Consider the following 27,937-nt stretch of genomic DNA (forward strand, 5'->3'; position numbering starts at 1 on the left):
AATAATTACAAATTGGGCTAAGTGCTATGAAGGCAGGAAAGAGTAATTAGCCCGCGCTTACCTCTCCCTAGCTCCAGAGGCCTGCCCTCATTATAGAAAACCCGTACCTGCCCAACCTCCCAGGGTGCTGCCGGCTGACGAGCTTGGTTCCCCTCGTACAGCGAGGGGATTGACAATAGTTTGAAAAACATTTGATGAACTAAACTGGAAAACAAAACTTAAATTAAAAACAAAACAAAAAAACACAGCAGTCATCCAGGTGGCTTCTACAACCTAATTTTACAAACCACTGTGGCCGAAAGAAGCCAAGCATTTGATCCCTAACCACACAGCTGGCAGGTGGCAAAGCCCAGGCCGGAAATCATGTCTCCTGTCTCCTGGTCCAGAGCTCTACCTTGACCCAATGCTGCCCCCCTAGTCTGTCTTGAAGGACTTCACAGCCTCCAGGAATCTGCAGCCTCCAGGCCCCCCTCAGATGCCTTCTTTGCAGATGAGCACTGTCCAGTAGAATCGCATGCAGTGATGGAAATGTCCCATGCCTGTGCTGTCCAACGTGGACACTTGGCATCACTCGGCAGGTTCAGGAAAATGGGGCCAGTTGGGAAGCGGTAGAAATTGGCAGGGGATGTGGAGAGAAGGCAGGTATGGAGGAGCTGAGATGGAGAAAGGAAGGGCAACAACTGCAAAGGAGATTTTCTGCTGTTCCAAGGAATCTTCTAGACTTTATCCCATAGTCCCCAGGGAGCTACTGAAGAACTTTATGCAAAGTAATGAAATGATTGTGTTCTCCCTGGGCCCCCGAATTGGTCACTGCTCCTCTGAGCTCCAAAGCACCTCTGACACTCCAGTAATACTGGCTGTCATCATCGTCACCCACACACACTGTTTCTCACCCTCACAGCTCTACTGCCTTAGCCTGAAACACATTTCTCCTCCCCTCCTGCTCAGCTCTTCCTCTTCCTTCAAGCCTCTGCTCCCCGGCCTCACTGGGAAGACATCACAGACACCTCCACCTGGGTCAGTGCCTCTTCCGGCCTCCATAGCCTGCCTGGCACATGGAGGAGGCTTCGTGCGCACTGTTTTAATTTCCCTATCCTTGCTGTTAGTTTCCCCTTTCTTGGCCTTTTCCCATCCCAAATGTACTTTTATTCTCCCCATCCCCAGCTCCAGGGCCCACAGAAATTTTTTTCACACAGCAGCAGTTTGCTCAAAAACCTGAAGCCCTGGGCCTAGGACATCCTTCCCAGAACTTGGGCAGGGCCTCCCTCCTGCGGCCTCAGGACAGGCTTGCTCAACATGACAGTCCAAAGAAAGGAGGCCAGAGTTTCCAGCCTCATCAGGGAGCGGTCTCTGACCCAGTGAGTATAGATGTGGTGGTGCTTTTAGGAGAGAGGAAGAGAGATGGACAGGAACGTGAGCAGGCTCATCTGGGAAGGCTTCCTGGAAGAGTGATCTGACCTTGTCGTCATGCCCTGGAGTGAAGCTAAGACTCTTCCCTGCTTATCTCCCCAAGTGTCACATCTTACCCCAGAGCCCCAGCCCAGCTGGGATGTGCTCACTGAAACATTCATCCAACAACTATGCGTTGCTATCCTGCGGTATCCCAGGCCTGCCGGCTCCACAGGCCAGGCTTCCAGCCAAAGGGAACAAGACTCAGAGGAGGTGCTGAAACTGTGACACAAGGATGCCATTCCCATAAGGCCATCCAGCTGGGCTGTGGGGGCTGCAGATGCCTCTCCTCCCCAGGGCTGAGAGAGAGAAGCCCTGACCCAGGACTCTGAGTGGGCAGGGCACAGAGACGGGAAGCAAGAGTGAAGAGGTGGATGAGAACGAGCGGGAGACAGACCAGAGGCTGGGAATGAGTGATGTGAAGAGAGAAAGGGAAGGCAGGAAGAAGCAGAAAAAATAAGAAAACTCCCCCTTACTTGTTTGAGGATCAATTTCAGGAGGCTTCTGGGCAGCCCCGTCCAAGCCCCTCCCATTCTTTACCTCTGGCCAGCCCTTGCCCTCTTCTGCCTTTTCTCTGCCTCCTGAAAGATCCAGACTGTATCCTGTCACTAGTTATAGGGAATGAGAGGCACGGTGGGAAGACTCAAGGTGGAGGGAGGGGGACTGGAGTTTCTCTCCCTAGACTGTGTAAGGACCGACCAGGACAGGCCTCCAGAGTCCCAGAGGGGCACAAGTTGCTGGTCTGCGACTGCGGTCATCCAAGCTCACACCCCACCCAAAGGCTCAAACAGACTTGTGTGTGAGTATTCTCAGGCGGAGTTTGGAGACTGCCCAGGCGCCTCAACATCCCCAAAGAGACTAACAATTTTACCCATGCTGCAACTTTCCTCTCCCACTCCTGCCAGGCTTCCTGCTCCCTGAACCCATAGGTGGTCCAGCCTCCATATCAAGGCCAGAAGGAGGTCGTATCAGGTCTTCCATGAGAGCGGAAAGGCAGGGACCTGCACAGTTAACCCTCAAGGATGCCAATGCAGGAGTGAGAGGAGGTGTGGGTGGAGCTAGTGAAGGGATGAGAGGGAGAGGTGGTGAGGCTGTGTGCTTCCATGGAGCTGTGTTTGTTTGGGGCCTTTTGACTGCTTTTCCTGTTTGGCAGCCACAGCCATGACAGCCAAAGACATTTCTCTGGCAGCTCCCAAAAGAGACGGCAGGGCCAGAGAGGAATCAGCGGGTGGGACCCATGTCCCACCCCTGGGCCAGAGCCCCTGGGAGCATGCCTTCCATGCCTCCAAGAGGCCAGGCCCACCCCACCCCACCCCACCCCCTGCCAAAAGAAGGCTGCCCAGTGGTCAGGCCCCAGGGATAGCCCTGCAGTGCCAGCCTCAAAGCCAGGCACCCAGCAATTTACTGTGACCTATCTAAATTCAGGGGTTGACCAGAGGTCAGTGGAAGTCAGCAAGAGACAGCCGACTGAACTTACGCAGAGGCACCTTGAAGAAGTGGGCATCCGGCTTAGGAAAGTTAGGAGGTAGAACTGAGCCCCAGACAGTAAGAAAAGAGCTCCCTTTTCTACCCACTGTCTTTTCCAGCGGCCACCAGGCTCAGAGGAAGCTAAGAGGAAGGGCTTATAGCTCCAAATGTCTGGGTTTAAATCCAGCACTAATAAACTGCATGACCTTAGGCAATTAACCCCACTGAGGTCCAGTTTCCACCTCTGTAAGTCAGGCTGATGAGAATTAAAGCGTCTACCTCAAATGGGGGTTGCCAGGAGGATTAAGGAAGTTAATCCATGTAAAGCATTTGGGACATACCTGACCTGCCAGCTGTCACCACCAGTGGGGCCTGGATCCCACTGCCTACCCTCCCCTTCCCCATAGAGTACAGGGGCAGCTGGGGTGGGGGAGGGCAGGGTGCTGAGTTTGACTAAATGCCATTCAGATACCAGGTCAGGGACACTGGGGTGGGCCACGCAAGCGTGTGCCGAATATGGCAGCAGGGGTCAGAAGTGGAAACGGACACCACTGCAGTGACCCAGTAACCCAGAAGCGCCTCGCCAGCCCACCCCCAGCCTCAGAGCCTGGGATCCAGCCTTGGGATAGACTCGTGGCCTAGCTGCAGATTCCTGTGCCTCAGTGCGTCAGAATTGCCCACTGCGTGGGACAGAGGTCTGGCCGACGAGGCAGGAGGCCTGGAGCAGGCAACGTGACCCCGGCCGTGGCTCCCATCTCCAGGCCCGGAAGGGGCTGAGATCTCTTCTAACCCTGCCTACCTGACCCTGTCTTAGACATATTCCTCCTCTGCCGCGGCCCCACCACCTGGGATGGTGTGCCAGGTCCAGGGAGGGCACACAGAACCAGCCAGCCAGGGCATGGGCATCCAGAGACATCAGGCCAGGGAGGACAGAAGAGGCAGGCCCGGGAGAGCTGGCAGCTGTGTGGAGTGGAAACGTGGGGCCTCTGGAACTTCAGGAAGGAGGGAGGGAGCGCTCTGGGTGGGCTGAGCCTTCTCCTGCCCCATCCAAGTCTCCGTGGGAGCAAAGTGCTGTCTTTCTATTTTTACTTCCTATTAAAATGAAACAGGGGAAGGAGACAGAGAAGAGAGAAAGGAGGAGTGGGAAGGGAGGGCAGGGGTACATTCTCACTGCCCTTGAGGCAAGACTGAACTTAGCCATGGCCATCTCCCCTGCCAGACTCAGCTCCCAGAAGGCGGGCACGGGTCTTAGCCACCATTTACTGAGGACTTGGTGCTAGCCTCTGCTGCTCTGCATACACCGCCTCCTGTGGGGTTGATCATTTCATCCTCATGTTACACATGAGGACAGAAATCAAGTAACCTGCCTGCGGTCACACCAGGGGTGAGCAGCCAAGCTGAATCTTAAACCCATGTCTCACTCATCCAAAGGCAAGGGCTCTTGGCCTTGACCATCTATTTCCTCTCCAGCCTCTGAGACAGTAGGATGCACATAGTAGGTGCTTAATAAATGATAGATCCAAGGAAGGAAGGAAGAAGGGAGAGAGAGAAAAAGAAAGGAAGAAGAACAGATAAGCCAGGGAGACTCTTGGGCAACTGGAAAATGTGTAATAAAAGATGTTGTTTTCCAATGCTAGCCTGGCACGGTGCCTGGGACAGCAGCCCTACACTCGGGAAGGTTTGCCCTGCACTCCGGAGCCCAGGGCCTGCGCTTGCCTCATCTTTTCCAGAAGTATGTGGGCCCAGGTACGTCAGCCTTCAGGTATGCAGTGAGGTCTGCGGTGAGAGGCAAGAGGCGCGCGCGCCCTCTCGCTCTCTCCTCTCCTTCCTCGTTGAATCACCCCTTCCTCTCGCAGGCTTCCCACTCCCACTCAGCCAGCCCAAACTTGCCCCCCTCCCTGGAGCCAGGCCCTGCCGGGTTGGGGGCCTGTGAACAGGCCCCTCAGCAAGTCAGATGCCCGGCCCTGGAGGAGTGGTGCCGGGGGGAGGGGCCAGAGCACCACGTCATCTAACAGGTTGGTCGGGCTGGGGAGGCGTCCCGCCCTCCTGCAGCTAATGAGCACTGTACGACAGGTGTTTGCCCCTCAGTCCCCAGCCTGCCCTGCCGGCGACTGGAGCCAGCTGCCGACGCCAGCCCGCAAAGTTTCCCTCTCTCATCCCTGCACCCTCCGCGCCCCAGGCCCGGGGGCCGCGATGGCCTGCCGCTCCTGCGTCGTTGGCTTCAGCAGCCTTAGCAGCTGTGAGGTGACTCCAGCGGGCGGCCCCCGGCCTGGAACCTCGGAATGGGGCAGCTGCGGAGCCCCCGGGCCGGGCTTCAGCTCTCGCAGCCTCACAGGCTGCTGGCCGACCGGCACCATCCCCAAGGTGACCGTGAACCCCAGCCTGCTGGTACCCCTGGATCTCAAGCTGGACCCAACCATCCAGCAGCAGAAGATCCAGGAAAAGGAGGAGATGAAGGTCCTCAATGATAAGTTTGCCTCCTTGATTGGCAAGGTAAGCAAAAGTGGGAAGGGGGGCTCCGAAAGCTGAGGACTAGCAAGTGGCTGTTCTGTACTTCCGGAGCATCATGCCCCACCCCTGGCCCCAGCCAATGGGGAGCCGGCGTTGCTAACTCTGCCGGCTAGCTCGGAGCAGAGAGATGCGGAGAGAAGTCTCTGAGCCATCCTGGCGCAAAGGGAGAAAACGTGTACCAGGTGGATAATAATGTGCTGTGTGGCTTGGGGTCACCGTCCTCCCTGGCACGCACTAGGGAGGAGCTCCGAGTGTAGCCAAGCAGATGCCCCCTTCTAGGAACTGCTGATGAAGGCATTGTCTGCAGTCCTGTTCTGAAGCAGGTGGACAGCTGAGATGACCTCCCAAGGGTCCACTGTGCTGTCCAGGCCTCTGGCCCTGTTTAGCTTTCCGGAGTCAGGAGCACTTGCCGAGCCAAGGAAGTGTGGGGAGGGGGGTGGGCTTCCGGAAGGAAGGAGGCTGCGGAGTGGGTTGCAGCTACGCAGTCAAGAGATAGGAATGCAGGAGATGGATGCTCCCAGTCCCACCCACCTGAGGAGAAGGAATGAGTCCCCAGAATTCTGACTGCCTAGACCCTGATGCCATGGCCGGCAAGCTGGTCTGGGCCCTTGTGTCCACCTCTGCCCCAGGGCAAGGGTTTCAAGAGCTTTAAGGAAGTCCTGTCCACTCTGCTCCTTACTTACCTCCTTCAAGAAACCTCTCCTGACCAGCCCTCAGCTCTGCTCCCTCCTGCCCTGCCCAAGAAAAACAGTCACAGTACTAAGAGCTGCTGTTACTTAATTGCTTATTATGTGCCAGGCACTGTGCTGGGTGCTTCCATATTTATCTCCAGGAAAAAAAGTCATTTTATGCCCATTTTACCAATGAGGAAAACTCCACCTCCTTTCCCTCCACCCCCAGTAAACCAGAGCCCCACCCTCTGCCCTGACTCAGTTCTTGCCTACACCTTGCTCTCCCTGCTTCTGTGTTCCTCTGCATGTTTCTAGTGTCCCCAGGAGCGGGGGGCGGGGGGGGTAAGAGTGGGGGTGCTCCCAGAGAGGGGCAGAGGAAAGAAAGCAACACGTTTTGAGCATTGATTGTGCCTGGCTCTCTGTGGGAACTTTGCAGATGTGTGTAACTTAGCCTATACAGCAACACCCCCAGAGGCTAGTTCCCCTACCATGCGCATGAGGAGACTGCCCATCCAGAGATTAAGTGCCTTGCCCAACGTTACATAACCAGCAAGTCTACAGGTTGGATTTGAACTCAGGTCTGTGAGACACAAAGCCAGTAGTCTCTGAGATGGGAACCATTTCTTTCCCCCGTTCATGTGCCCAGACCAGCATTCCTGTGCAGCACCCAAGCCTGGAGTGCCCGGGTGAGGGCTATGAAGCATCCCGTCCCCCAGTCCTGGCTGGCCGCAGGGCCCTGCACTGCTGTGCTCTTCGTCCTAGGAGAATAGCCCACTGCCCTGAGGAGGCAGGTCCCTGCAGAACCAGCTCCTCTCCAAACCCAGGTTAATCCCTTAAAAGGAATGCTTCAGTAGCTATGTAATTTGGCTCAGATGGGTGGCTTTTTCCCTGAACACGAGGGCTGATATTATCCTGTGCCTCTGCCATAGGGACAGAAGGGTAAGTAGGCATGGGGAGGGGGCCTGAGCTGTCAGAGTCCCAGGTTCAGGGGCCAGGGTGATGCCCTCTAAGGTCTTTAGCAGAACTGGAGCCTCTGAACCCTCAAGCTTGGGCCTTGAGACACATGCTCTTCAGCATAGACACAGGGAGCCTTGGGTGCCAGCCCTTTGCGGTCCCTGATTGCTGGGGCTTTCCCCGAGGAGTCTCAGCTGACTCGCCAACTCTATGGAGAAGACTTGTTAGCTGGAGTCCCTCTCTATCCCTTTGTAGGCCTGAGTGGAAGCAGGTAGCAGTTAAGAGCGTACAATCTGGAGCTGAATTACTGGGTTCGAATCCCGGCTCCACCTCTGACCAGCTGTATAACCTCAGCAAATTATTTAAACTCTGTGTGCCTCAGTACACATCAGTTTAATGGGCTTGTCATAATCAAATTGGATAATTTTTGAAAATCACTTATAAAACATGTATCAGGTGTGTTCTGTTTGTTAAATAAAAAATACCGTACATGGGCCCAGTGCAGGATGCTCTTGAACCCAGTTAGCCTCTTTCAGGCAGGAGCCTGAGAAAATGGAGGGAGGGGTCCTGCTGGAGGGAAGGGGTGAGCAGCTTGGTGGATAGAGGTGCAGCATGGGGCTTGGAAGAGTTGTGTGAGCCTGGGGGTGAGATGCCATAACCAATGCAGGGGTGGGGGTTCTAGGCAAAGAGAAGGGACAGGCAAGGGCCCTTCAGCTCCACATCCCCTTCTGTCCCCCTGAGGCTTGGAGGCAAATCAGAGCACGGGGAGGAGGAGAAGGAGGGCTGTTGGGGAAGACTACCAGGAGTTGGCAGAGGCCCTGGAGCAGTGCTGGTTCTTCCACTCGCAGGCTGTTTCCTGCGGAGGCCACTTCCCCTCTCTGCAGTTTACTTACCCTCCTGCTCTGAGGGTGGCCCTGAGCTCACGCCAGTGTAAAGACTGGTACAGCAGCAGCCACGAGAGGAAGGGGCATGGGCCGAAGCCACAGCAGGAGAGGAGGCTGAGGGAGGCGGGGAGAGGGCAATCCAGCAGAGGCTGCTGCTGGGTTCGCTCACCTTCACGCAGAGACGACAGAGGGGATGGAGATGAGACAAGAGGAAGGGCTGCCTGCTGTCAGCCCAAGTGGGCTGTCCAGAAGGAACCGAAGACAGGGTGGGGAAATGCCTGGAGTCAGAGAGGTGGGCACAGTGCCTTCCCCTAGGCCTGTGTGGCCTCTGGAAGTCACTGGAGCCACCCCCCTGCCCGCAAGCAGGAAGGCACAAACCAGTCCTTCCTCACAGAGACCCCAAGGGTCCCTGGTCAAAGCCAACCCCTGGCTGAAGGCAGGGAATGTGACAAACCCCCTTCCCCGAGGAGTAGCACCTGCATACCCCAGGAACATCACCCTGTACGCTCCCCTGCCTGGACTGTGGGCCCATGGGTTGGGGACCTGGGCTGCTCAGTTCTCTACAAAGCACACATCTCTCCCCACCCTGATCTGGGCCACCCAGTACCGTGGAGTTGAGTCACAGTGAGTTCTGCGCTTCTGGGTAGGTAGACCAGGGGTTTGCTCTCTGAGGCCCCTCCTAGAATTGCCAATGTGTCATCTAAGAGTCAGGGGGATCAGCCAGAATGGGGAGGAAGGGTCCCAGCAGCCTTGGGAGGGTGGTAACAATTAACCTGGCACCTCCCTAGCTAGGTCTTTGTTCCGAGACGGCGGAGCCTTTCTTTTCTGCAGGGACCGTCCTGGTGTGGGCAGGTAGTTCAGTTCCATTCCCACACACTGAGACAATAGGCAGCTCCCCCAGAGACAGCAGGGGAAGAGGACTGCCCCAGACCCCCCCACAACCAAAATACCCTCTGGCTGGACTGGCTGGCCCTCCATCTCCCAGAAGGCTAGTGCTATAGCATAGGGGATTCAGGTTAGACTGTAGGAAAGACTTCCCAGTGTAAAGGGGTTTTTCTGCTGCCTATGGGTGGAGGAAGGAGCCTCACATCTCTCCTCTCACCCCACCCTCAGTGTAAACACGGGCTCCTGCTTGTCAAAACGGAGTGAAGGTGGGGCGAGCAGATACCTCCCCCCCAACAAACTCACACACACAAGACAGAAACCTTCTTGACTTCCATCCCTACTGAACCTGTTTGGCTGCAACTATAGCAGACTGCAGGCTTAGGTCAGCTTCTAGCTGAACTTACCAGTCCAAATGGGAATCGAGCAGGGGAATGGCAGCCCACAGGGGCCATCATCCATCATTCCTGCTGGTGTTGTCACTGGGAATATCAAGGGGGACTTCCCAAGGGCGCCAGAGTGTCTCATGGAAAACTGGGGATGTGGGCAGGACAGAGAACGAGAGAGGAGGGCCCACCTGGCACCCAGATTCAGGAGGAACAGGGAACCCATGAAGGTCCAGAGTAGGCAGCCGCCATCAAACAGGTCTGTCTAGGAAACTTGGCCACCAAGCTGCTGAGTGACACTGGACAAGTCACTCGCCTGCCCTGGGCCCCCATCTCCTCCTCTGTAAATGAAGGGTACGGACCACCTGCTGCAAAAGCCTCTGCGCTGTGATTCTGGTCTTTCAAACTGTGATTCTGGGAGCTGGTGCCACCAGCAGGGGGCAAGAAGAGGCCCACCTACTCCCCTGTGGTCATGGGGAGCATCCCTGAGCCGGTCATCACAACATCCTCATGACAGCACCAGCCCGCACTGTCCAGAAGCCAGGCCCCAGCTTTCCCTCCACTTCAGTGGCCTACCCCGGCCCTGGGCACCAAGGGGTTAAGGGCTCCAAGAGGGGAGCAGTTGGCTCTCAGCCTGACAGGACAGGTGGTAGGTCAGGACAAGTGAGGAGCAAATAAGCAGAGGGCCTCTTCTGGAGAGAACAGGGGAGGCTTTTTGCAGGAGAGCTGGGGGTACGTCTGGGGACGGGCTGGGATAGCGTGGAAAGAGCAGTGCCCAAGAGAGACTGGAGCCTGAGAGGACAGGCAGGGAAGGGGAGAGGCAGCTAGAGCCCCAGGCTGGCTGGACTGGACTGGGTGGAGGGAAGAAAAGAACTCAAGGGAAACCTTACTAGCCTGCTGGTGGCTAGGATGGGAGCGGAGGACTGTGGGAGCCCGTGTAGCTGTCAAAAGGAGGGTGTGAAGGAGGCAGAGTTTGAGGGGAGCAACTGAGCCCAGAGCCGCCCAGTCTTTATCCTCAAGGAAAAACTGGCCTAACTAGAGGCAGAAGCCAGCAAAGGGCAGGCGTGCCCCAGGGCCCACAGTGACCCCAGAAGCAGACAGGCATATTTTGCAGTGGTTAAAAGATCCTAAACCCACCCTGGCTGGTGTGGCTCAATGGATTGAGTGCCGACCTACAAACAAAAAGATCACCAGTTCGATTCCCAGTCAGGGCACATGCCTGGGTTGCGGGCCAGGTCCCCAGTAGGGGGCGCGTGAGAGGCAACCACACATTGATGTTTCTCTCCCTCTTTTCCTTCTCCCTCCCCCTCTCTAAAATAAATAAAATCTTTTAAAAAAATTTTTTTAAAAAGACTCTAAACCCAAACTAACTGGAGTCCACACCTGGCCTCACCCCCTGCTAATTCTGTGACCTTGGGCAAGTTATTTAACCTCTCTGTGCCTTGTGTCCTCATCTGTAGAGTGCAGCTCATAACAACATCTCATTGGGTTGTGGGGGGATTTAATGAGTTAAACATGTTAAGCTTTAGAACAGGCCTGGCACCCAGAAGGAACCACGTTATCATTGGCTCTTATTATTTCTATTCCAAAGCACATCCCAAGCTCCTCTCGCAACAGCCCACAGAAGTGGGCAGGTGATATCATCCCCGACTTCTACCTCGGGAAACTGAGGCTTGGCAAGGCTACAGGTCCACAGTTGCCGGGAGGATTAGCATTAAAACATAACCAGGCCCTACCCGGCTAAGTTTCCAAAGCAGAATGAGACCAGGCTTGTCGAGGGGGGTGGCAGATGGGCCTCTGACACCACTCAAGCCCCAGGCAGGCACGAAGAGCATGTCACATTCACACCCTAGTTCCCCCTTCCCTCATCTAGCTGGCCCTGCTCCTCCCCTGGGAAACCCTCGCTCATTGGCTCCACCCTTCTCCGATTCCCTCCTTATCTCACTATCTTCAATTTGAACAATCTGTAGTTGGAGATGCCATCTGAGTGTACTGAGTGGCGGCCCCAGATAGGTGCACAGAGCAGATGAGCTGCCACGTCCCAGAGAAGCAACCCCAGTCGGGGCGCGACGGCTGGCCTGCCACCTCCAGGCCTGAGCCTGGCCCTCTCACAGAAGCCTTCCTGCTCCCCCAGGTGCAGGCCCTGGAGCAGCGCAACCAGCTGCTGGAGACCCGCTGGAGCTTCCTGCAGGGCCAGGGCTCAACTGCCTTTGACCTTGGCCACCTCTATGAGAAGTATGAGGGCCGGCTGCAGGAGGAACTGCGCAAAGTGAGCCAAGAGCGGGGACAGCTAGAAGCCAACCTGCTGCAGGCGCTGGAGAAAGTCGAGGAGTTTCGAGTCAGGTAGAGTGCACCCTCGGGGGCTGTGGGCAGGGACTGTGGGCAGGGACTGTGGGTGGAGACCGGCCTGCACTCAGGTGTAAGGTTCGGGTCACTCAAGCCAGAGAAAGAGGATACTTCTTTAGGGAACATTTCTTTGCTTCAGATGTACTTATTGAAGACCTGCTATGTGTCAGGCAGTATTCTAAATTTTGAGGGGATATGGCAGCGAATCAATCCACAGCTCCAAGACCCCCAAATAGTGACTCTTACAGGGAAGTCAGTCTTGTGATGTCTGACAGCGTGCTGGCCCCTGGGCACCATTGAAGCCACTGTCCCCAGTCGCCTCATCTTGTGTCCATAAATGCTCTTGCTCTTGCCCGCACATCCCACTAGCAATGCTAAAGCAAGAGATGGGCTCCTGCTTTGGATATGGCTTGGGATTTCCATCCTGACTGGGCTGGAAGGGCAGGAAGCAAGTGCAGGCAGAAGCCAGAAGCAGTGGGTTTTGGTAGAATAAAGAAGCAACCCTCTAAATGGGGTGTGTGCTGACCTCAGTGGGATCCAGGGAGATGAGGGGGACAGAGACGCAGCCTGCAATGTGTTTTTACAACTTTGGGGGGCAAGCTGGCAGGCAGTACAGCCCAGTGGTTACAGACCACTTGGATATAGACTGAAAGGGCTTTACTCCCTGACCCCCTCCCACCCTAGCTTTGTCACCTCAGTCAAGTTACTTAACACATGAACCTCAGTTTCCTCCTATGTGGAGTAGGAAGGATGATGGTTGATACCAACTAGGGCTGGTATGAGGAGGAAGTCGAGAATTCAGTGTGGCTGTAAATGGCCGCTCTTCTATCCCCTAGAAGGCTGAAGTGCTCCACACATAGTGCCGTCCTTAGCACAGGCTTGCTGAACTGAACCGGCCAGTCTAGAAAGGCAGAACATACACTTAGTTGGCTCAGAGGAGAGGTGACCCTCGCTGACCAGACAGTTGCCAGGGCTTCATGGACAAGGGGGCTGGGCAGAGCAGAAAGGCTATGCCCCTACACCCCCTCCTCCAGTCTGGTCTCCAGCCTAGGTGAGGGGAGGACAGGGTGTGGCTGAACTCTCCTCCCCTCCTCCAGCATCTGGGTCCTGCTCCAAACCCTGCTGACCTGAGGTGAGGCCTGCTATCTCCAGAGCAGCCATCCAGGCAGGGCTGGAGGGTGGGCGCAGCCATCCAGGGACCTGGGCTGGAGCTTAGCCTACCAGCCACCTCTCTGCATGACCTCCCTGCTCAGGCCACATTCAGAGGGCACTGTCCCATGGGACACTCTCCCCACTCTGGGGCCTCAGTTTCCTCATCTGTCCATCTATCTGGAACTTCCCATCCAACAGGCATGATCTGCAGCCCTGGCCTGGGCTGTTCCTCATGGCTAGGCCCCTCTCTGACCTGGAGGCCCCCTCTATCCCAGCCCTGTCCTCCCAGGTCATAAGGAAACACAGAGGGGATGTGATTGCCCATTCTGACCGTGATGAGGGAAATGGTGTTAGTGCAGCAGAATCGGTGACTCATTTCACTGATATCTAGTAGGTCTTTGGCCCTCTAACAATCAGAGAATGACAGAGTGAGGGGGAGGCCCTGGATCATACTTATATGGGGAAGGAAACACAGGCCCAGAGAGGGCAGGGTCTTGTCCTCAGTCACATAGCCATGCGTGCTAAAACCCATCCCTAATCTATGTCATCCAGAGTGAGAAGCTGCTCCCATGAGCCCAGCCAGATCATATCCGTGGAGATGTAACTTTGTAACTGGAAGTTCTGTACAAACACTACTTGTTTTAATCTGGCTCAGCCCCCTCATTTGGCCTGCTGCCTGGTTCCATCTGCTACCTGATTTTACTATTTAGGCTCAGAGCTTCCCTTCTTCTCTCTGGTAGGGAACCCATCTGAGTTGGAGGAAGCGAGGCTGGAGGGCTTCTGGGTCTGCAGGCCAGAGCCTGAAAAGCTGCAGCCTGGCTGTGCAAAGCCTGGGGGCCCCCGGGAGCCAGGAGGCGCCAGGCCAAGCCCTGAGGGGGAGGGGTGTGCCCTGCCTCTACAAGGCCGATGAGATCAGCTTCACTCTTAGAAATAAACAAGTCAGGGAGAGGGGGTGCTGTGGGTGTGACGAGCTGAACAGGGCTGAGAACTGGTGACTAGCAGAAGTCTGGGAGTGAAGTGAGGGATAGGGCATCACCTAAGCATCTGCAAGGATGGAGACTTCCCAAAGCTTTGATGTCGCTGGGACCCCAAGCATCAGCTAGCTGACCCTTCTATTTACCAAGAATGAAGCAGAAGCCCAGCTAGGAGGAACAGTTTGCCCAAGGCCACAGCGAGTGACTCAGGGACACTGCACACAGTTCAAGCTGTTCACTGCACAAGAGCATCTGGTTAAGGGGGTGAACTGGGGCTGAAATCCAGTGTAGTCAATGAGAAAGGAGGAGGGCAGGCTGCAAAGAAGGAGGAGAAAGGCAGTAAGGGGTAAGGGGGAGCCTGGCACCTCAGAGGGCCCTGGCTGGACAGCTCTGCCCAGGGTCCTGCCCCCAGACAGGCAGAACTCCACTACCCAGAGGGGAAGGCGGCAGGGAGGTTTGACCACCGGGCTTGTGTGAGGAGGGCCAGTCCATAAGGAGCTTCTTATACTGGGGCTCCTTGAACCCCTGTGCCCAGGGCAGAGAATTCCATAGAGAACCCCAGAATCAAGAAGGAAGCCAACGCAAGTCAGCCTAGCCCTGAGGATTCATGAGGGACGTGCAGAAAACCACCCACACTCTCTCTCTCTGCAATGAGGCCTCCCACGGTTTTGCTCTGACAATGCTGGAGGCCAAGGCAGAGGGGCTGCAAGCCTGGGTGTGGTGTCGGAGAGAACAGAGCTTAGGTGATAACAGTAGCAGTAGGTTTCATGGGTGTCATGCACCGGTTTTGAGCACTTCGTGGGTTTACTGATTTCCTTCTCACGACATCACTTATCATGACTGAGGTACACGTAATAGCTTATCCAAGGCCACACAGCTGGTTAGCAAGGAAGCAGGTTGGAGCCCAACTAGCCTGGCTCTGAGGCTCATGCTAAACTAGCAACCTCATGAGCCTCAGGCCCTTCACTGGGCCTCCGTTTCCCCATCTGTGAAACGCAACCAACGGGGCCTTCCTGGCTGGGGGTTCTGAAGGTCACAGGAGAGGGTGCACGTAGAGCTTCCTGGACACTTTGTTCTCTCTGGCAAGTTCTAGACTGCAGAACAGTCTCCCTAACCCACCCCTCCACCCTGCCACCATGACCTGCACCCTCAGAGCCCCCTGCAGACTTTTGGAAGCCAAGGCAGTGACCAGAGAGAGCGCACGGCACACTGAGTTTCAGAGACCCGAGTGCCCTGCAGGCTGCCGCCCCCCCGGGCCCCCTCCCCTCAGCTCCTTGGGAAGGGAGGTGGAAAAGAAGGCTTGCAGAGTGGCAGGCCAGCCAGCTGATGTGGGCGATGGCTGACGCTGCCCTGCTGTGAGGTCAGGGACTGGGCAGGCAGGCGGCTGTAATTAGAGCCACCAGTGATTCAGGCATTCCCTGGAGAGGAGGGAAGGCAACAGGAAGCCACAGAATCCCTGCATCCGCTGGGGCAGGCAAGGCTGAGCGGGGCGTCTGTGGCTGGTAGACACCCACCTGTGGGGCCAAGACATACGTCTTGACTAGAGGAAGAGGGTAAGGTCGGGGTCCAGGTGTCCCGTCTCCCGACCCAGCCGTGCCCTTGTTCCAAACTCGAGGTGCACTTGAGGAAGGAGGAAGCACAGCTGAGAAGAGGGAGGACCCACCTTAGTTGAGCACTGACTGTGCACGTCTGTCATCACATCGGGAGCAGACACACACGCACAGGCACCCAGGCACACCCCCGGTAGACCAGGATTCACCGAAGGAGGCATCGAGTTACCTGCCCAAAACCACACTGGGGGTCCACCGGGCTGCGAAGTCCACATTCTTCCCGTCTTCCCCCTGGAGGGAACTTGAGGGAAGGGTGTCCTACCATCTGGTAGAGGGGAGAAGGGTAGAGCTGCAGGGGAGGGCAGAGGCAGGAGAGGCTGAAGGGAGAGCAGGATGCTCAAACGCACAGTTTGTTAGCAACTGACACATCTGGGAGAGGAGATGGAAAAAAGGAGGGAACAAGCGTCAGGGTGGAAAGGCTACACAATCAGGAGAGGCTTTCTGGAGGAGGTAGATGTGGGCAGAGCCAGCAAGGGGACAGACACCACTGAGAGACGGCTGGCTGAGAGTCAGGGAGGAGAGCGGGTTGTCTGCTTCGGCAGAGCCAGTACCAGGGTGTTATGGGGAGGGACCCTAGAAGGAGTGGAGCTCCATCCACCTGAAAAAAGAATCATTTTTTTCCTAATTGTCCTAAGGCACCAAATGGGACAGGAGAAGCCCTAAGTCCCACCCTAGGAGGGTTAACCAAACCTCAAGCTCCCACCACATCCAGCTGAGCAGGCTCTCTCTCTGTGTTTCTCTCTCCCACCCTCCTCATCTCCCAGGTATGAAGACGAGATCTCCAAGCGCACAGACATGGAGTTTACCTTCGTCCAGCTGAAGAAGGTAGCCTGCCCAGACTGCCCCAGGGGCTCGTCCCCCATGGGCCTTCTGCCTGCTTTCCCACAGGAGCCCCAAGCAAAGCCCTCAGAGGCTTCAGTCCCAGGACCACAGAGAGATAGCTGTCCCCACCCTGCCCCCCGTCCCAGGCCCTGAGCCAGGTCTCCTCTGGGAATCACCCCCATCCCGCTCAGGAAGCAAAGGCCCCTACACAGGTCCTGCCCTGGGACCCCTCGCCTCCCCCTCCCTTCACTCACCACGGCTCCCACCCCCAGGATCTGGATGCAGAATGTCTTCGACGGACCGAACTGGAGACCAAGCTGAAAAGTCTGCAGAGCTTTGTGGAGCTGATGAAAACCATCTACGAGCAGGTGAGAAGACAGGCCACTGTCCCGCCGGGCCAGGAACTGACTGGTCCATGGCCAAGGGGTACAGGGAGGGTGGGAGGTCCAGTGGCGCATGGAGCCTTCATAGGCACTGCTTCTGGCCACAGTTGTAAGGATTTCCTAAACCCCTGCTTGCATTGCTGTTGATAATCCGACATGTCCCCTCATCACTTATCACCCAGGGAGGGCCCATGCCTTCGTTGTGCTGAAGTGCTAAGGGCATGTAACGAACCAGGTCAAGGGTCACCTGGACAAGGGTCAGGAGGTGGCCTCAGAGCAGGGAACCAGAGGGCCTTGAGCAGCCATTCTTACTGAACTAAACTCTCTCTGTTCCTGCAGCCTAAATTGAGATGCCCACAGTTCCAGCTCTGATAGTCAGACACTTCACTCTTCCCTGTTTAGGGCCAAGGCAGGGAGGACCTACAGTCAGATTCTCTGGTTCCCAGGCAATAGCTTCTACCAAACAAAAATGACACAGTAAATGCAGACAGAGGAGTCTCCAGACACAGTCTCGTTTGTCCCTAAGTCCTTGGCTGAGCTTGGGGGACTATGGCCCAGCGAGGCTAGCACACTGCCAGTGCAGTCAGCAGACGGGCCCGGCTGCCAGCCTCCGGCATGGCCCCTCCACTCCGCTCTGCCTCTTGGGCATCCTTTGGGACACATGTTCTCCCCTCCACGCCTCCTGTTTCAAGGGTGAGGAGGTATAGGGGTGAAGCTTCAATTCAGCTGCAAGTACCATTGTTGGGAATGACAGGACTTGGCAGTCCATGTACTGCAGACTGCCCTGGCCGGTGTGGCCTCATTGGTTGGAGCGTCATCCCCTAGACTGAAAGGTTGTAGGTTCAATTCCCAGATAGGGCACATAGCCAGGTTGTGCGTTTGATCCCCAGTCAGGGTGCATATGAGAAGACAATCAAGTTGCTGTCTCTGTCTGTCTATCTATCTATCTATCTATCTATCTATCTCCCCCTTCCTCTCTCTCCTCTAAAAACAATGAAAGAATGTCCTCAGGTGAGAATAAAAAAAAATTACATACTATTTTGGCCCCGGCCAGGTAGCTCAGCTGGTTAGAGCATCATCACAACCAATACACCAAGGTTACGGGTTCAATCCCCAGTCAGGGCACATACAACAACCAACCAATAAATGGATCAACAAGTAGAACAACAAATTAGCATTTCTCTCTCTCTCTTCCTCTCTCTCTCTAAAAATCAGTTCAAAAATTTAAATGTAAATGAGAAAATCATAAATGTTCAGAAGGAATACTGCAAACTGCTTGTTCCAAGCTATGGCAAGACAGGCAAGGTCTGAGCAGAGATGGGAGTTACCACCGCAGTCAAAAAGTTCTGCTAGAATGGCTCTGGGGGCTGCTGACCTCACCTTCATGGCCTCACTCTGTGGGGAGGGAGATTGGGCGTCATGGCTGCCCATGGGCCACACTTCCTTCCAGCAGGCTCAGTCCGTAGTGGGGCTGCCCTGAGCCTCAGACATGTTCGTGGCCAAGGGAGGCAGCAGAGCAGAGAGAACAGCGCAGCCCTTGGGGACAGCAGGAAGGCAGCCCTTTCAGGCAGACTACCCTCACCAGCCACGCTAAGGAGCTTCATGTCCCTGGTAGAGCCCTCCGCAGCCAGGCCAAGCCCTATGTGGCACCACTGACTGGCTTAAGAAGTGAGTTAGGGGTCCCTCTGCCCAAGTTCACTATGGGTGCAGCCCAGACAGACACCAGCAGGACCGATGTTTCCTAAGCTGCCCTCCACTCTGCTCACCCACATCTCAGCAAGCCCAGGGCCCAAACTCTGAGCCAGGAGAGAGGTCCTACAAGTAGGAGATATAACCAGCCATACATCTGAGCATTGCCTTTGTCACAGCAACGAAATGTCTCCGCTCCTGCTCCATTTAGACTTTGCAGCCCTTGGACCCCTGTCCTGACTCTACCTTTTTAACCATTTCTGTGACTTTGGGCAAGTTATTTCTCTGCTCTGTGCCTTAGTTTCCTCATCTAATAGTAGCAGGCTCATAGGGCTGTGATGAGGACTAAATCTATTCATTCATTTAACAAACATTCATTACGCGCCTGCTAGTGCCAGACACCGCTATCACGGCAAGAGAGCAAGACGGCCGTAGTCCCTGCTCTTAATGGGCACAGCTTAGCTAAGGCGACAGGTAGTAAGCAACTAAACACACATCTGAACAAGATTATTTTGGAGGGTGGAAAGTGCTGGGCCGCAAAGAAACCAGGTGATGCAATCGTGCTGGAGGGAGGGGAAAGCTTTAGACCCAAGGTCAGGGGGCGTCTCTGAGGAGGTGCTAGTGAGGCCCAAGGCAGGACCATCCAGCCCAGTGGAGATGTGTGGGGGCTTCAGGCAGAAGGAAGAGCTGAGTGAAGCACCGGAGGCAGAAGAGAGTCTGGTGGTAAAAGGGAAAGAAAGACGCAGCCATGGCTAGGGCAGAGCCAGCGGGGGCCACACCATGGAGGGCCTCGGACCCTGAGCCGGGCTTTGGACCTTATCCTAACTAAGTGTGACAGGAAGCCCCGTGGATACGGGGAGGGGTGCTGCGGAGACGGTGAAGGGTCTGGCTGTGCTCTCGTCAGGTGCCTACAGAGAAGGGACTGCTCAGGGCCTTAGGGCAGTTCCTGTGACACTGGGAGGCAGCAAGGTGCAAGCTGGTGTTGGGACCCGAGGCTGGCGTTTCTCCCGGCGCCGCTCAGACTGAGAAGGCAGTGCTGGCCCTGTGCTAAAAGGGTTCCCACACCGGTGAGTCTCTAGGTCGGCACTAATAGAAATATAATGTGGGCCACATGTATCGTGTATTTTGAGTAACTTTATACATAAGTATATAATTTAATAATATATAATTTTAGGTTTTCCAGTGGCCACACTTTTTTAATGAAACAGGAAAAATTCATTTTAATAATACATTTTATTTAACCCAGTGTATCTAAAATGATCATTCAACACGTAATCAATATTTAAAAATTAAAGGGCCATGTTGTATTCTTTTTCTCATAGTAAGTCTTCAAAATCCTATGCATATTTTACATTACAGCGCATCTCAGTTCTGACTAGCCACGAGTCAGGTGCCCACAATTGCATGTGGTTAGTGGCCACCACACCAGGCAGAGCAGGCCTAAGCAAAGGAAGGAGCCAGCCCTGCCACCTCAGGTGGAAGAAAAACATGGCAGACCTGAGTAGCCTCAGGAGGGCTGGACACTCTGGTTTCAACTTTGGAGCAGACACCAGATCAGCAAAGCATGGGCTACTCATGTGTAGGGCCACCTCTGTGTCCCAGGAAACGGCTCTCTCCTCTCCCCAAAACACACACACACACACACACACACACACGCACGCACGCACGCATGCACGCACGCACACACGGGCAGGGCTAAGGCCTGAAAGCCTTTCCCAGGAGCCAAAAGCCATGGGCTGCTTGGAGCTTCATCTACACACAGCAGCCTCCTGGGCAATCCCCCTGCCCCTCACTCACCTCCAGGGACACAAGCTGGTGAGAGAAGCCTAGGCTGGCAGAGGCTTTGTCCCTCAGCTTCCAAGGTACGTTCCAGCTCCTGAGTGCATTTGGGGCCTGGCTGCAGCCAGCCAGAACGCCGCCTGCTCCACCCACAAACTCTGGTTCCAGGGAGATTAGCTGCAAAATCTGAGGACAACCCCCTGCTGCCAGGCACACCTCCCGGGATGCAGATTGCTGCAGAGAGAACCTGCCGCATCTAAGCTGCTCTGGCGCCGGCTCTTTTGTTGCCTTGGGGAGTCTGCTCAAGGAACCGGCTGCGCTGCCCCTGAACACTTCCCTCTGGCTCCATTACCTTCACAAGTTGCAAAAGTATCCGCAGCTCCTGTTTATTGAGGGCCTACTATATCCCCAGCACCCTGCTAATAAGTGCTTTCCAGACATAATCTCATTTAATCCTAACAACTCCATGAAGTAGGAGTAATGATTAAGAGAACATGGTCATTAGAGCAGCTTGGATTTAAATCCTGACTCAGTAATTACATGAACTCGAGCAGGTTCTTTCCTCTCTCCGTGCCTCAATTTCCCCCTCTATAGAACAGGGAGAATAGTAACACTTAGCTCACTGGCCTGTTGTGAGGATTTGTGGTTACTCTATCCCAAAGTCCTCAGAACCATGTCTGGCACATGGTATTTGTAAACATTAGCTTTCTTCGGTTCTATAATTGCACCCATTTTACAGATGGGAAAAACAAGGCTCAGGTTTAAAAAGTTGGCTAGGATTACCATCTTATAGGAAGTGGCGGTATTCTGAGCCCAGGGCCATTACTACATTCTACCGAGCAGCAGTAAGTGACCCCTCAGAGTTACCATGTGCCCTGACCTGGGGGCCTCAAGGAGGGTGGCACCCATGAGGAGGGATGACCACCCCCTCAGGCTCCGGTTCCCTAGAGAAGCTCTAAACTGTGCTTCAACTTAATCCTGCCAACTTGGAGGTGCACATCCTCCTGGGGGCCCATCCCATGGTGGCACTTCCATGCCATACAAGGCAGCATTGTTATACCCTTTGCTGCCCCGGGGCAGACTGGCATGTCTGAGCAGGTCAGCAGATGTTCTAAACCCTCCATTTCCTGCTTCTGTTTACCAAGCTTCTGCACACCCTGCCTCCTTCCAGAAGGGCTCTCTGGCTGCTCCATCAGCTCTCTTGCTGATCCTTTCACACTGCTGGGGAAGCCCTCCTCCAGAGCATTCTGACAGTATCCTGGGATTTTCCTGAACCGTAAGGAAAGCCATCCCCTAGGCCTGGGCTAGCAGTGCCAACAGAGGCTTTATCTACAATCCCACATGCCCAACACACTGACCAAGGAAGCCCAAAAGTCCATCTCTGAAACTGTCCACAGCCAAGCAATCCTAGCCAGGATGTCGGTTCCATGTGGGAAATGTCAATATGCAACGGTGACCAGGAGCGGCACAGGTGGGGCGTGAGTCTGTGGGCACCATTAACCTTATTCTCGCGCAGGTCCAGCCCTCCCTTGCTGTTGCCCAGCGATCTCTGTTCATGTCAAGGTCAACCAAAACCCCTTGTCAGGAGACCCCCCAAGGGGCAGCTGGCCACTGGGCTCAGGGTCCTGCCAGCTTCAGGGCAGAGACAGGGCGCTCCCAGAGGGGCTGCAGGATGCCTGCCACTGCCCAGGCTTCCTTCTCCAGGAGCCAGGCCTTGTCACCAGCAATGCTAGCGGACAGGGGTGAGTAGTGAGCAGGCAGGGGAGGGCCAGCTTCCTTCGGCTGGCCTCCGCAGCTGCCCCCGTGGCTCTAGCTGACCCACCTGCGCCCTGCAGTCTATGGATATGGGGTACAAGCCGCAGGTCAGAAGTACCCGCCTCAGCAGGTACAGACTCCCACAGCTCAATCACAACCCCTTGAGCATAAAGACAGAGAGAGGGTCAGCAGGGGGCCCAAAGTCAGGAAACAGTCAGAATTCGGTCATGAGCCAACAACCGAAAATGCATCGGAGCGGGCCTCCAGATCCGGCTGCCAGTTTTCAGAAATGCAGGGGGCGGAGGAGTCTGGTAACACCAGCACACAGAGCAGGCAGTAAAATCCAGGCTGTGGGAACCACAAAGCAAGTACCCCATGTTTTCAATTTTAAAAAATAACAAGAAAAAAAAACCAGAGACAGAGAGAAAGAGAGAGGTGATGGAGGTATCTATTATACAATAAGAGAGACTTAGAGACATATGGACCAATGGTAGTGTATGGACTTTGTTTGGATCCTGATACAAACAAACAAGTAAAAAATATGTATCTATCAGAAAAATAAGATCACTGACCGAAATGTGATGACTGACGTAGCAGTCAAGGATGGACGGTGAACACCAGTAGGAGTAACTTCTGCACCCCATGCCCCCCTCCTCCAAGAGAGCTTCACCTCCGCCCCGGGGCACCTGGCCCCCTCCCTGGCTCTTGGATGTCTTGACCCCCTGTCTCGCTCTGTGCAATACTGGCCTCCTCCTCCTTCCCACTGGAGCTGGAAGTTCTTTAGTACCTCTAGGGAAAGCAGCCCAGGGCCAAAGAGGGGACACCTTGCAGCCCCTAATGAAGACCCCTGTCCCCACCTGCCTCTCTACACACCCCTGAGCATTCGGGCGATAAGCTGTCAGGTGTGATAGGAAGAGGCAGTTTGGAGCTAGACAGATAGACAGCGGCGTCTGCCCCTGTCTCCGCCCCTCTGAGGGAGCTTAGCAAGAGCAGCAAAGGGCTCTGAGGTCACAGCTGTTTCCAGAACCTCTTGGTGCCGCAGTTTCTTTCCTGTCCATGATGTGGGGCTTTCACTCGTGCAAGCCTGGTGAGGATGAAATGTGAGGCTGCCCAGAGAGTGCTTAGCACACAGCCAGGCCTGGAATGAGCTCCCAGGGAATGGGGGGCTTTACCACTCCCAGGGGTCTCAAGGATGGAGGCTGGCATTTTCTGAGCAGAAAAGAGAACAGAGAGGAAGGACAAAGAAGGATCATAAAGGACAGGGAGAAGATGAAAATATTGAGGCTAAGTCGCATTGTTGTTGCCCAGCAAGCCCCTCAGCTACATGGGGAGGGGCAGTGAGTTTCAGGGTGACCGTGACATCACCTGGCCTCAGCCTCTGGCACGGGGTGGGCAGCACAGGCTTGTTAGCCTCTAGCTCCACTGCTTTATAGGTTTCCATTCCAACATTTATTCAACAAACTGAGACGCTCCCTTGCCGGTTGTTGGGGGCCTGGGGATGAAATGGCTCTGCCAGACCCTCAGGAAGCTCCTCGTCTAGGGAGAGAGGCTGAGCTGCGCACCACTGAGCCACAGCGGTGCAGCAATGAGCGGAGGGAACCACTGCCCCAAGCCCAGACGTCCCGGGCCTCTTCCCCATCGGCCAGAGGGAGGTGTGCACCCTGGGAGTGGGCCACGGTGCGGAGAGTGGGGAAAGTGGAGAAGAATAAGGCCTTCAGGGTGGGCCTCTGGAGCCAGGAGACCTCCCTGAACCCCTCCCCTCTGCCCAGAGAGGGAGGCCACAGTGTGTGTGAGTGGCATGGCGAGCTGCCTCCGCAGAGTCTGGGAGGCAGGCATGACGGGAAGGCTTCCATGCTTTGATCGCCTCTCCAGAAAGACAGAGTAGCCCACCCTCTACTCACCCTGGGGATGAAGGGACTGTGAGGGTGCCCCACCAGCCCTGAACCCTCCACATCTGTGCCCGGCCAGGAGCTGAAGGATCTGGTAGCCCAAGTGAAGGATGTGTCGGTGACCGTGGGCATGGACAGACGCTGCCACATTGACCTGAGCGGCATCGTGGAGGAAGTGAAGGCCCAGTATGACGCCATCGCGGCTCGCAGCCTGGAGGAGGCTGAGGAGCACTCCCGGAGGCAGGTCCGTGGCTGAGCACGCAGGCCAGGCATGGCCACCAGGACGGTGTGGGGCGGGGGCTGCACTAGTGATGGCTGAGGTCCCCTTCCAGCGTGTGCTAAGCCTCTGGAAAGGGGAATGGGGAAGCACGGGGGCGGGAACCCACAGCAGTTGGGTCGGAGGCAGGTATGGGGAATTCGAGAGCCCAGCATGGAGAATTTGAGAGCTCAAAGTCGTTCCAGACCCCGAGGGGTGATGGGGTCTGGGAAAGCCCATAGTCTGTACCCTGCAGAAGCTCAGGACGGTGCTGCCACCCAGAAATGCTGGGCTGGGTGTGAGCACAGCTTGGGGGGCTCCGTCTGGGGCAGCCAGTGGGAGGATGTGGTGGGGCCTGCGGAGCGGGATAGGAGGGGGAGGCTGGCCTGCCGTGGTGGCTGCAGAGGAAGGGGGCCGAGGATGGGAGAAAAAGGAGCAGCAAGGGGCCAGAATCAGCAGGTGCTGGGAGGGACACAACAAACAGCCCCTGACCACCCTCCTCTGCGCCCTCCAGCTGGAGGAGCGGGCCGCCTGCTCAGCCCACTTTGGGAACAGTCTCCAGAGCAGCCGCAGCGAGATTGCTGACCTCAATGTGCGCATCCAGAAGCTCCGATCCCAGATCCTCTCCGTCAAGAGCCACGTGAGTTCTGGAGGACCCACCTGGGGGTGGAGCAGGGAGGAGGAACACAGGGACAAGCATTATCTGTCTGTCTCTGTCCATCTGTCTGTCTGTCTCTCTCTCTCATGCTAAGTATATGCATGAGGAAGTGACCTAAGAGACTTGGGCAGGTCACTTAGCCCCTCTGCGCCTCAGTTTCCTCACCTGTTCCACTAAGATGGTTATGAGAATCACATGAGCTTGCATGTGAAAGCGCTCTGTAAACTGGCCAGGGCTGTTGGGACGGTAGAGAGCCCCCACCGCATACACCCAGAGCCCACCACCTCCTGCCGGCTATACAGAGAGAAGGGAGCGAGGCCTACGCTCCAGTTTCCAGCCAGGATGAGCTTTCAGAGCACTTGCTGCCCTGTAAGAACAGCTGGGACAGGCTCCTCTGGTGACTTGGGGTTCTTCCCTCTTTGGAGATCTTTGGAAAGTGTCTTCTTAGGTCTCTCTGAACTCCCTTTTGCTTGAGTGCAACCCATTACCACACACAGGAATGGATTCCTTAGCCCTCTCTCCCCACCCCCACCCCCACCAAGGACAGAAGTAAGGTCCTGGCCCTGGCCCTCTCTCCCCCCACGCACCCCTGCTCACTGACCCCTTCCCTCTGTTCTCCTGGCTGCAGTGCCTGAAACTGGAGGAGAACATCAAGGAGGTCGAGGAGCAGGGTGAGCTGGCCTTCCAGGACGCCAAGGCCAAGCTGGTCCAGCTAGAAGAGGCCCTTCAGCAGGCCAAGAAGGACATGGCCAGGCAGCTCCGGGAGTACCAGGAGCTCATGAACACTAAGCTGGCCCTGGACATCGAGATCGCCACCTACCGCAAGCTGGTAGAGGGCGAGGAGAGCAGGTGAGGGGTGGACACAGCGGAGTGGAGCTGGGGGCAAGAGAGAACCTGAGAACCAGCCCCACACAAAGCCAACCTCCCGCTCCAGCATGATGCTGTGTGCCTGGCAGGCCTGGGTTCATGTCCTGGCTCAGTCACTTACACATTAGAACGTTGGCCCAGCTCCCTAAATGCTCAGTTTTTCTATCGTGAAAATGGGCTCATCATAAACATGCCCCACCTGGGCAATTAATATGATTCTGCATGCAAATGCCTGTCTCAAATAAGTGCTCGGTAAATGTTAGCCATTCATCCAGGGGAGAGGAGACAGAGGCCCAGAGAGGGCAAGCTGGCTAGCCAGGTTCACACAGCAAGGCAGCCCAGGACTAGGAGTGAAAACCAAGAATTGCCCTCTACCTGCCAGTCCCCAGACCCCCAAGTCCAGGGGAACATAAGCCTTCCCATCCCACCATGTTCCTCCTTTCCCAGGATGGACATGCCTTCAGCCACCATGGTCAGCACTATGCAATCCAGGTCCAGAACTGGTGAGTCTGCTTGCCCCATGGTGGTGAGGGAGACAGGGTGTGGGGCCCATGGCCCTAAAGGCATCATCTTAAGTGGCTCCCAAACCTCCAGCCCCTTCCCTCCCCCACCCCTTATGTTCCCTGTAGCTTCCTCCAAGTCCCGCCTTACAAGAGCTCCCTCTCGGAAGAAGAAGAAGAACAGCAGAGGCCCCGTGATCAAAATCACCGAAATGTCAGAGAAGTTCCTCTTGCAAGAGTCAGAGGCCTCGGAGTAAGGCAGCTGGACCCCAGGGGCCCCAGGCCACTCCCCTGCAGCAGGAGAGTCTTAAGTTAGACTCAAGAAAGCAGTTTGGAGCCTCCAGGTTGGGAGGGGAGGCAAACCTGATTCTGAACTGAGATGATCTCAAAACAATGAGTGTTTTCTTGTGGGTGCCAGGCGTGGGACAGAACTGTCACCAGCTATTCAAAGTCACTCCACTCCATATCAATATCTCACAATCTTACCCTTCCAACCTTCTGGCCATATGTTTCCTGACTGGATAAACTGGAGGTGGGGTCAGTTTTATCTCCACCTTCTCACTCCTCTGAGACTCCTCCCCAACAGAGGGCTCCGGCCAAGGTCTCTTTGACCCTTTTGCCCAATCCTTGCCCTAAACTCACATCTCAAGCCTTGCCTTGCCTCAGCCTCTGTACCAAGCTCATGACCTCACCCAGCCCCAGCCACAGGCCAGGGACTGGTGAAGACTGCTTCCCCCCACCCCCATATCTGGAGCTCCTGGTGGGGGCTGGGAGCTGGGTACCCCTGGCTTTCCTGCACTACCTGGGCTCCCCAGAGAACTGAGAGTATTAGGGAGTGAGGGAAGGAGGCACCATGGGTGTTTAGGACCTGAACTTGAATCTCTGAGACCAGCCCAAACACACCTGTGCTCCCTCCCTCCTCCTGTGGGGTCCTCCAAGTAGGTCAAAGTCAGAAATGGACAGGCTGCCCAAGCAACTCCCAGCACCTTCTCCAGCAGCTATTCTTGCCATGATGAACCCCCTGGGAGAAGGCTGGATGGCAGCCTGAGACCAAGAAGGAGAATAAGACCCTCCCTTCCCCTCCCTGCCATCCTGGGGCTCACCACCTCGCTGGGATCTCAGCTCTCTGCACCCTCCTGCCCCGCCCAGGTGTTCCTCAGCCTGAAACCTGACTTTGTTGTACCAGGCCTCTAACCCCACCCCTGCCATGAAACCCTAGGCTCATTTCCCATGAACCCCTTCTCAGGCTCCCTGTTCCCTCCACCAGGCCAACAGCCTGGCCCTGCCCTCCTCCGCATTCATTGAGGTGCCCAAGCGCACCCTATACCTGTAGGGTTAGAGCTCCTTTTCTTCCCCCTCCACCCTCCTCCTTCCCTGCCCACTCAGCAGGGCTATGATGAAGGCACAGTCCAGGGAGATCTGAGAGATTCTGAGCTCTTGAGATCAGGCTGGGGAGCCCCAGTGACAACCAAAGAGAGAGTCTGAATCCAACAAGATTTGGGGCTGGGGGAGCGCTCCTCTTTTTTCCTCTTGGCTCTTACCTTTGGAGATCGCAGGGAGATCTTGACAGCTCTAAGCCTTCCACACTGCAAGCCACCTCCTCTGTTTCCCCTCTTCTCCTTACCTGTCCCTTGCTTCCCCTCCTCTTCTAGCCCCAGTCTTTGATTCACTCATCTCCTTTTCCAGGTAGCCTTGGCTCCCCCTAGGCTCAAGGTCCTCCAAGCCTGTGGAGGGAGCTGAAGGGCTACTAACGCTCTCGAGCTGGAGGGACCTCAGACATATACTTGTCCCTGAAGTCCCAAAAGGGTGGTGATTGCTGCTTCTTCTCTGCCTATTTATTGGTTTCAAGGGATGAAAGCCTCAGTGGGGATACAAATATATAAAATATATTTTTTTCATAACTTATGTGGCTTTTAACTTATTGCTTCTGTTTCTGCATAATCAGTGCTATATATTATTTGAATAGATAACACATATCCCAGCCACCCCACCCAACTGGCTGACTACTCCGGGGCAAAGCCCCCTTCTCCCTGCCAAGGGATGAATAAAGTAC

The 27,937-nt window shown here is 55.5% G+C and overlaps 1 protein-coding gene across 2 annotated transcripts; it reads left to right on the top strand.

Annotated features, from left to right (window-relative positions):
• Positions 1 to 4,986: 4,986 nt before the first annotated feature.
• Positions 4,987 to 27,937, top strand: KRT80 (keratin 80). 2 transcript variants are annotated; one of them, XM_054591079.1, is made up of 9 exons: positions 4,987 to 5,409; positions 11,339 to 11,547; positions 16,051 to 16,111; positions 16,381 to 16,476; positions 23,683 to 23,847; positions 24,374 to 24,499; positions 25,146 to 25,366; positions 25,832 to 25,887; positions 26,014 to 27,937. In XM_054591079.1, the coding sequence occupies exons 1-9, from the start codon at positions 5,110 to 5,112 to the stop codon at positions 26,139 to 26,141; spliced, it is 1,362 nt and encodes a 453-aa protein (XP_054447054.1). In that variant the 5' UTR covers positions 4,987 to 5,109; the 3' UTR covers positions 26,142 to 27,937. The 2 variants fall into 2 exon arrangements, with proteins under 2 accessions (XP_054447054.1, XP_054447055.1); XM_054591080.1 differs by having other exon boundaries at positions 25,979 to 26,147.

Source organism: Pteronotus mesoamericanus, unplaced genomic scaffold (assembly GCF_021234165.1).
Source record: "Pteronotus mesoamericanus isolate MK-2021 breed Mesoamerican mustached bat unplaced genomic scaffold, CSHL_Meso_final scaffold_21, whole genome shotgun sequence".
Taxonomy (NCBI): Eukaryota; Metazoa; Chordata; class Mammalia; order Chiroptera; family Mormoopidae; genus Pteronotus; species Pteronotus mesoamericanus.

Coding starts and splice junctions, on each gene's coding strand:
- KRT80 (XM_054591079.1), top strand. CDS start 5,110: ATGGCCTGCCGCTCCTGCGTCGTTGGCTTCAGCAGCCTTAGCAGCTGT. Junction 16,112..16,380: donor CCTTCGTCCAGCTGAAGAAG/GTAGCCTGCCCA, acceptor TCCCACCCCCAG/GATCTGGATGCAGAATGTCT. Junction 25,888..26,013: donor GCAATCCAGGTCCAGAACTG/GTGAGTCTGCTT, acceptor TGTTCCCTGTAG/CTTCCTCCAAGTCCCGCCTT.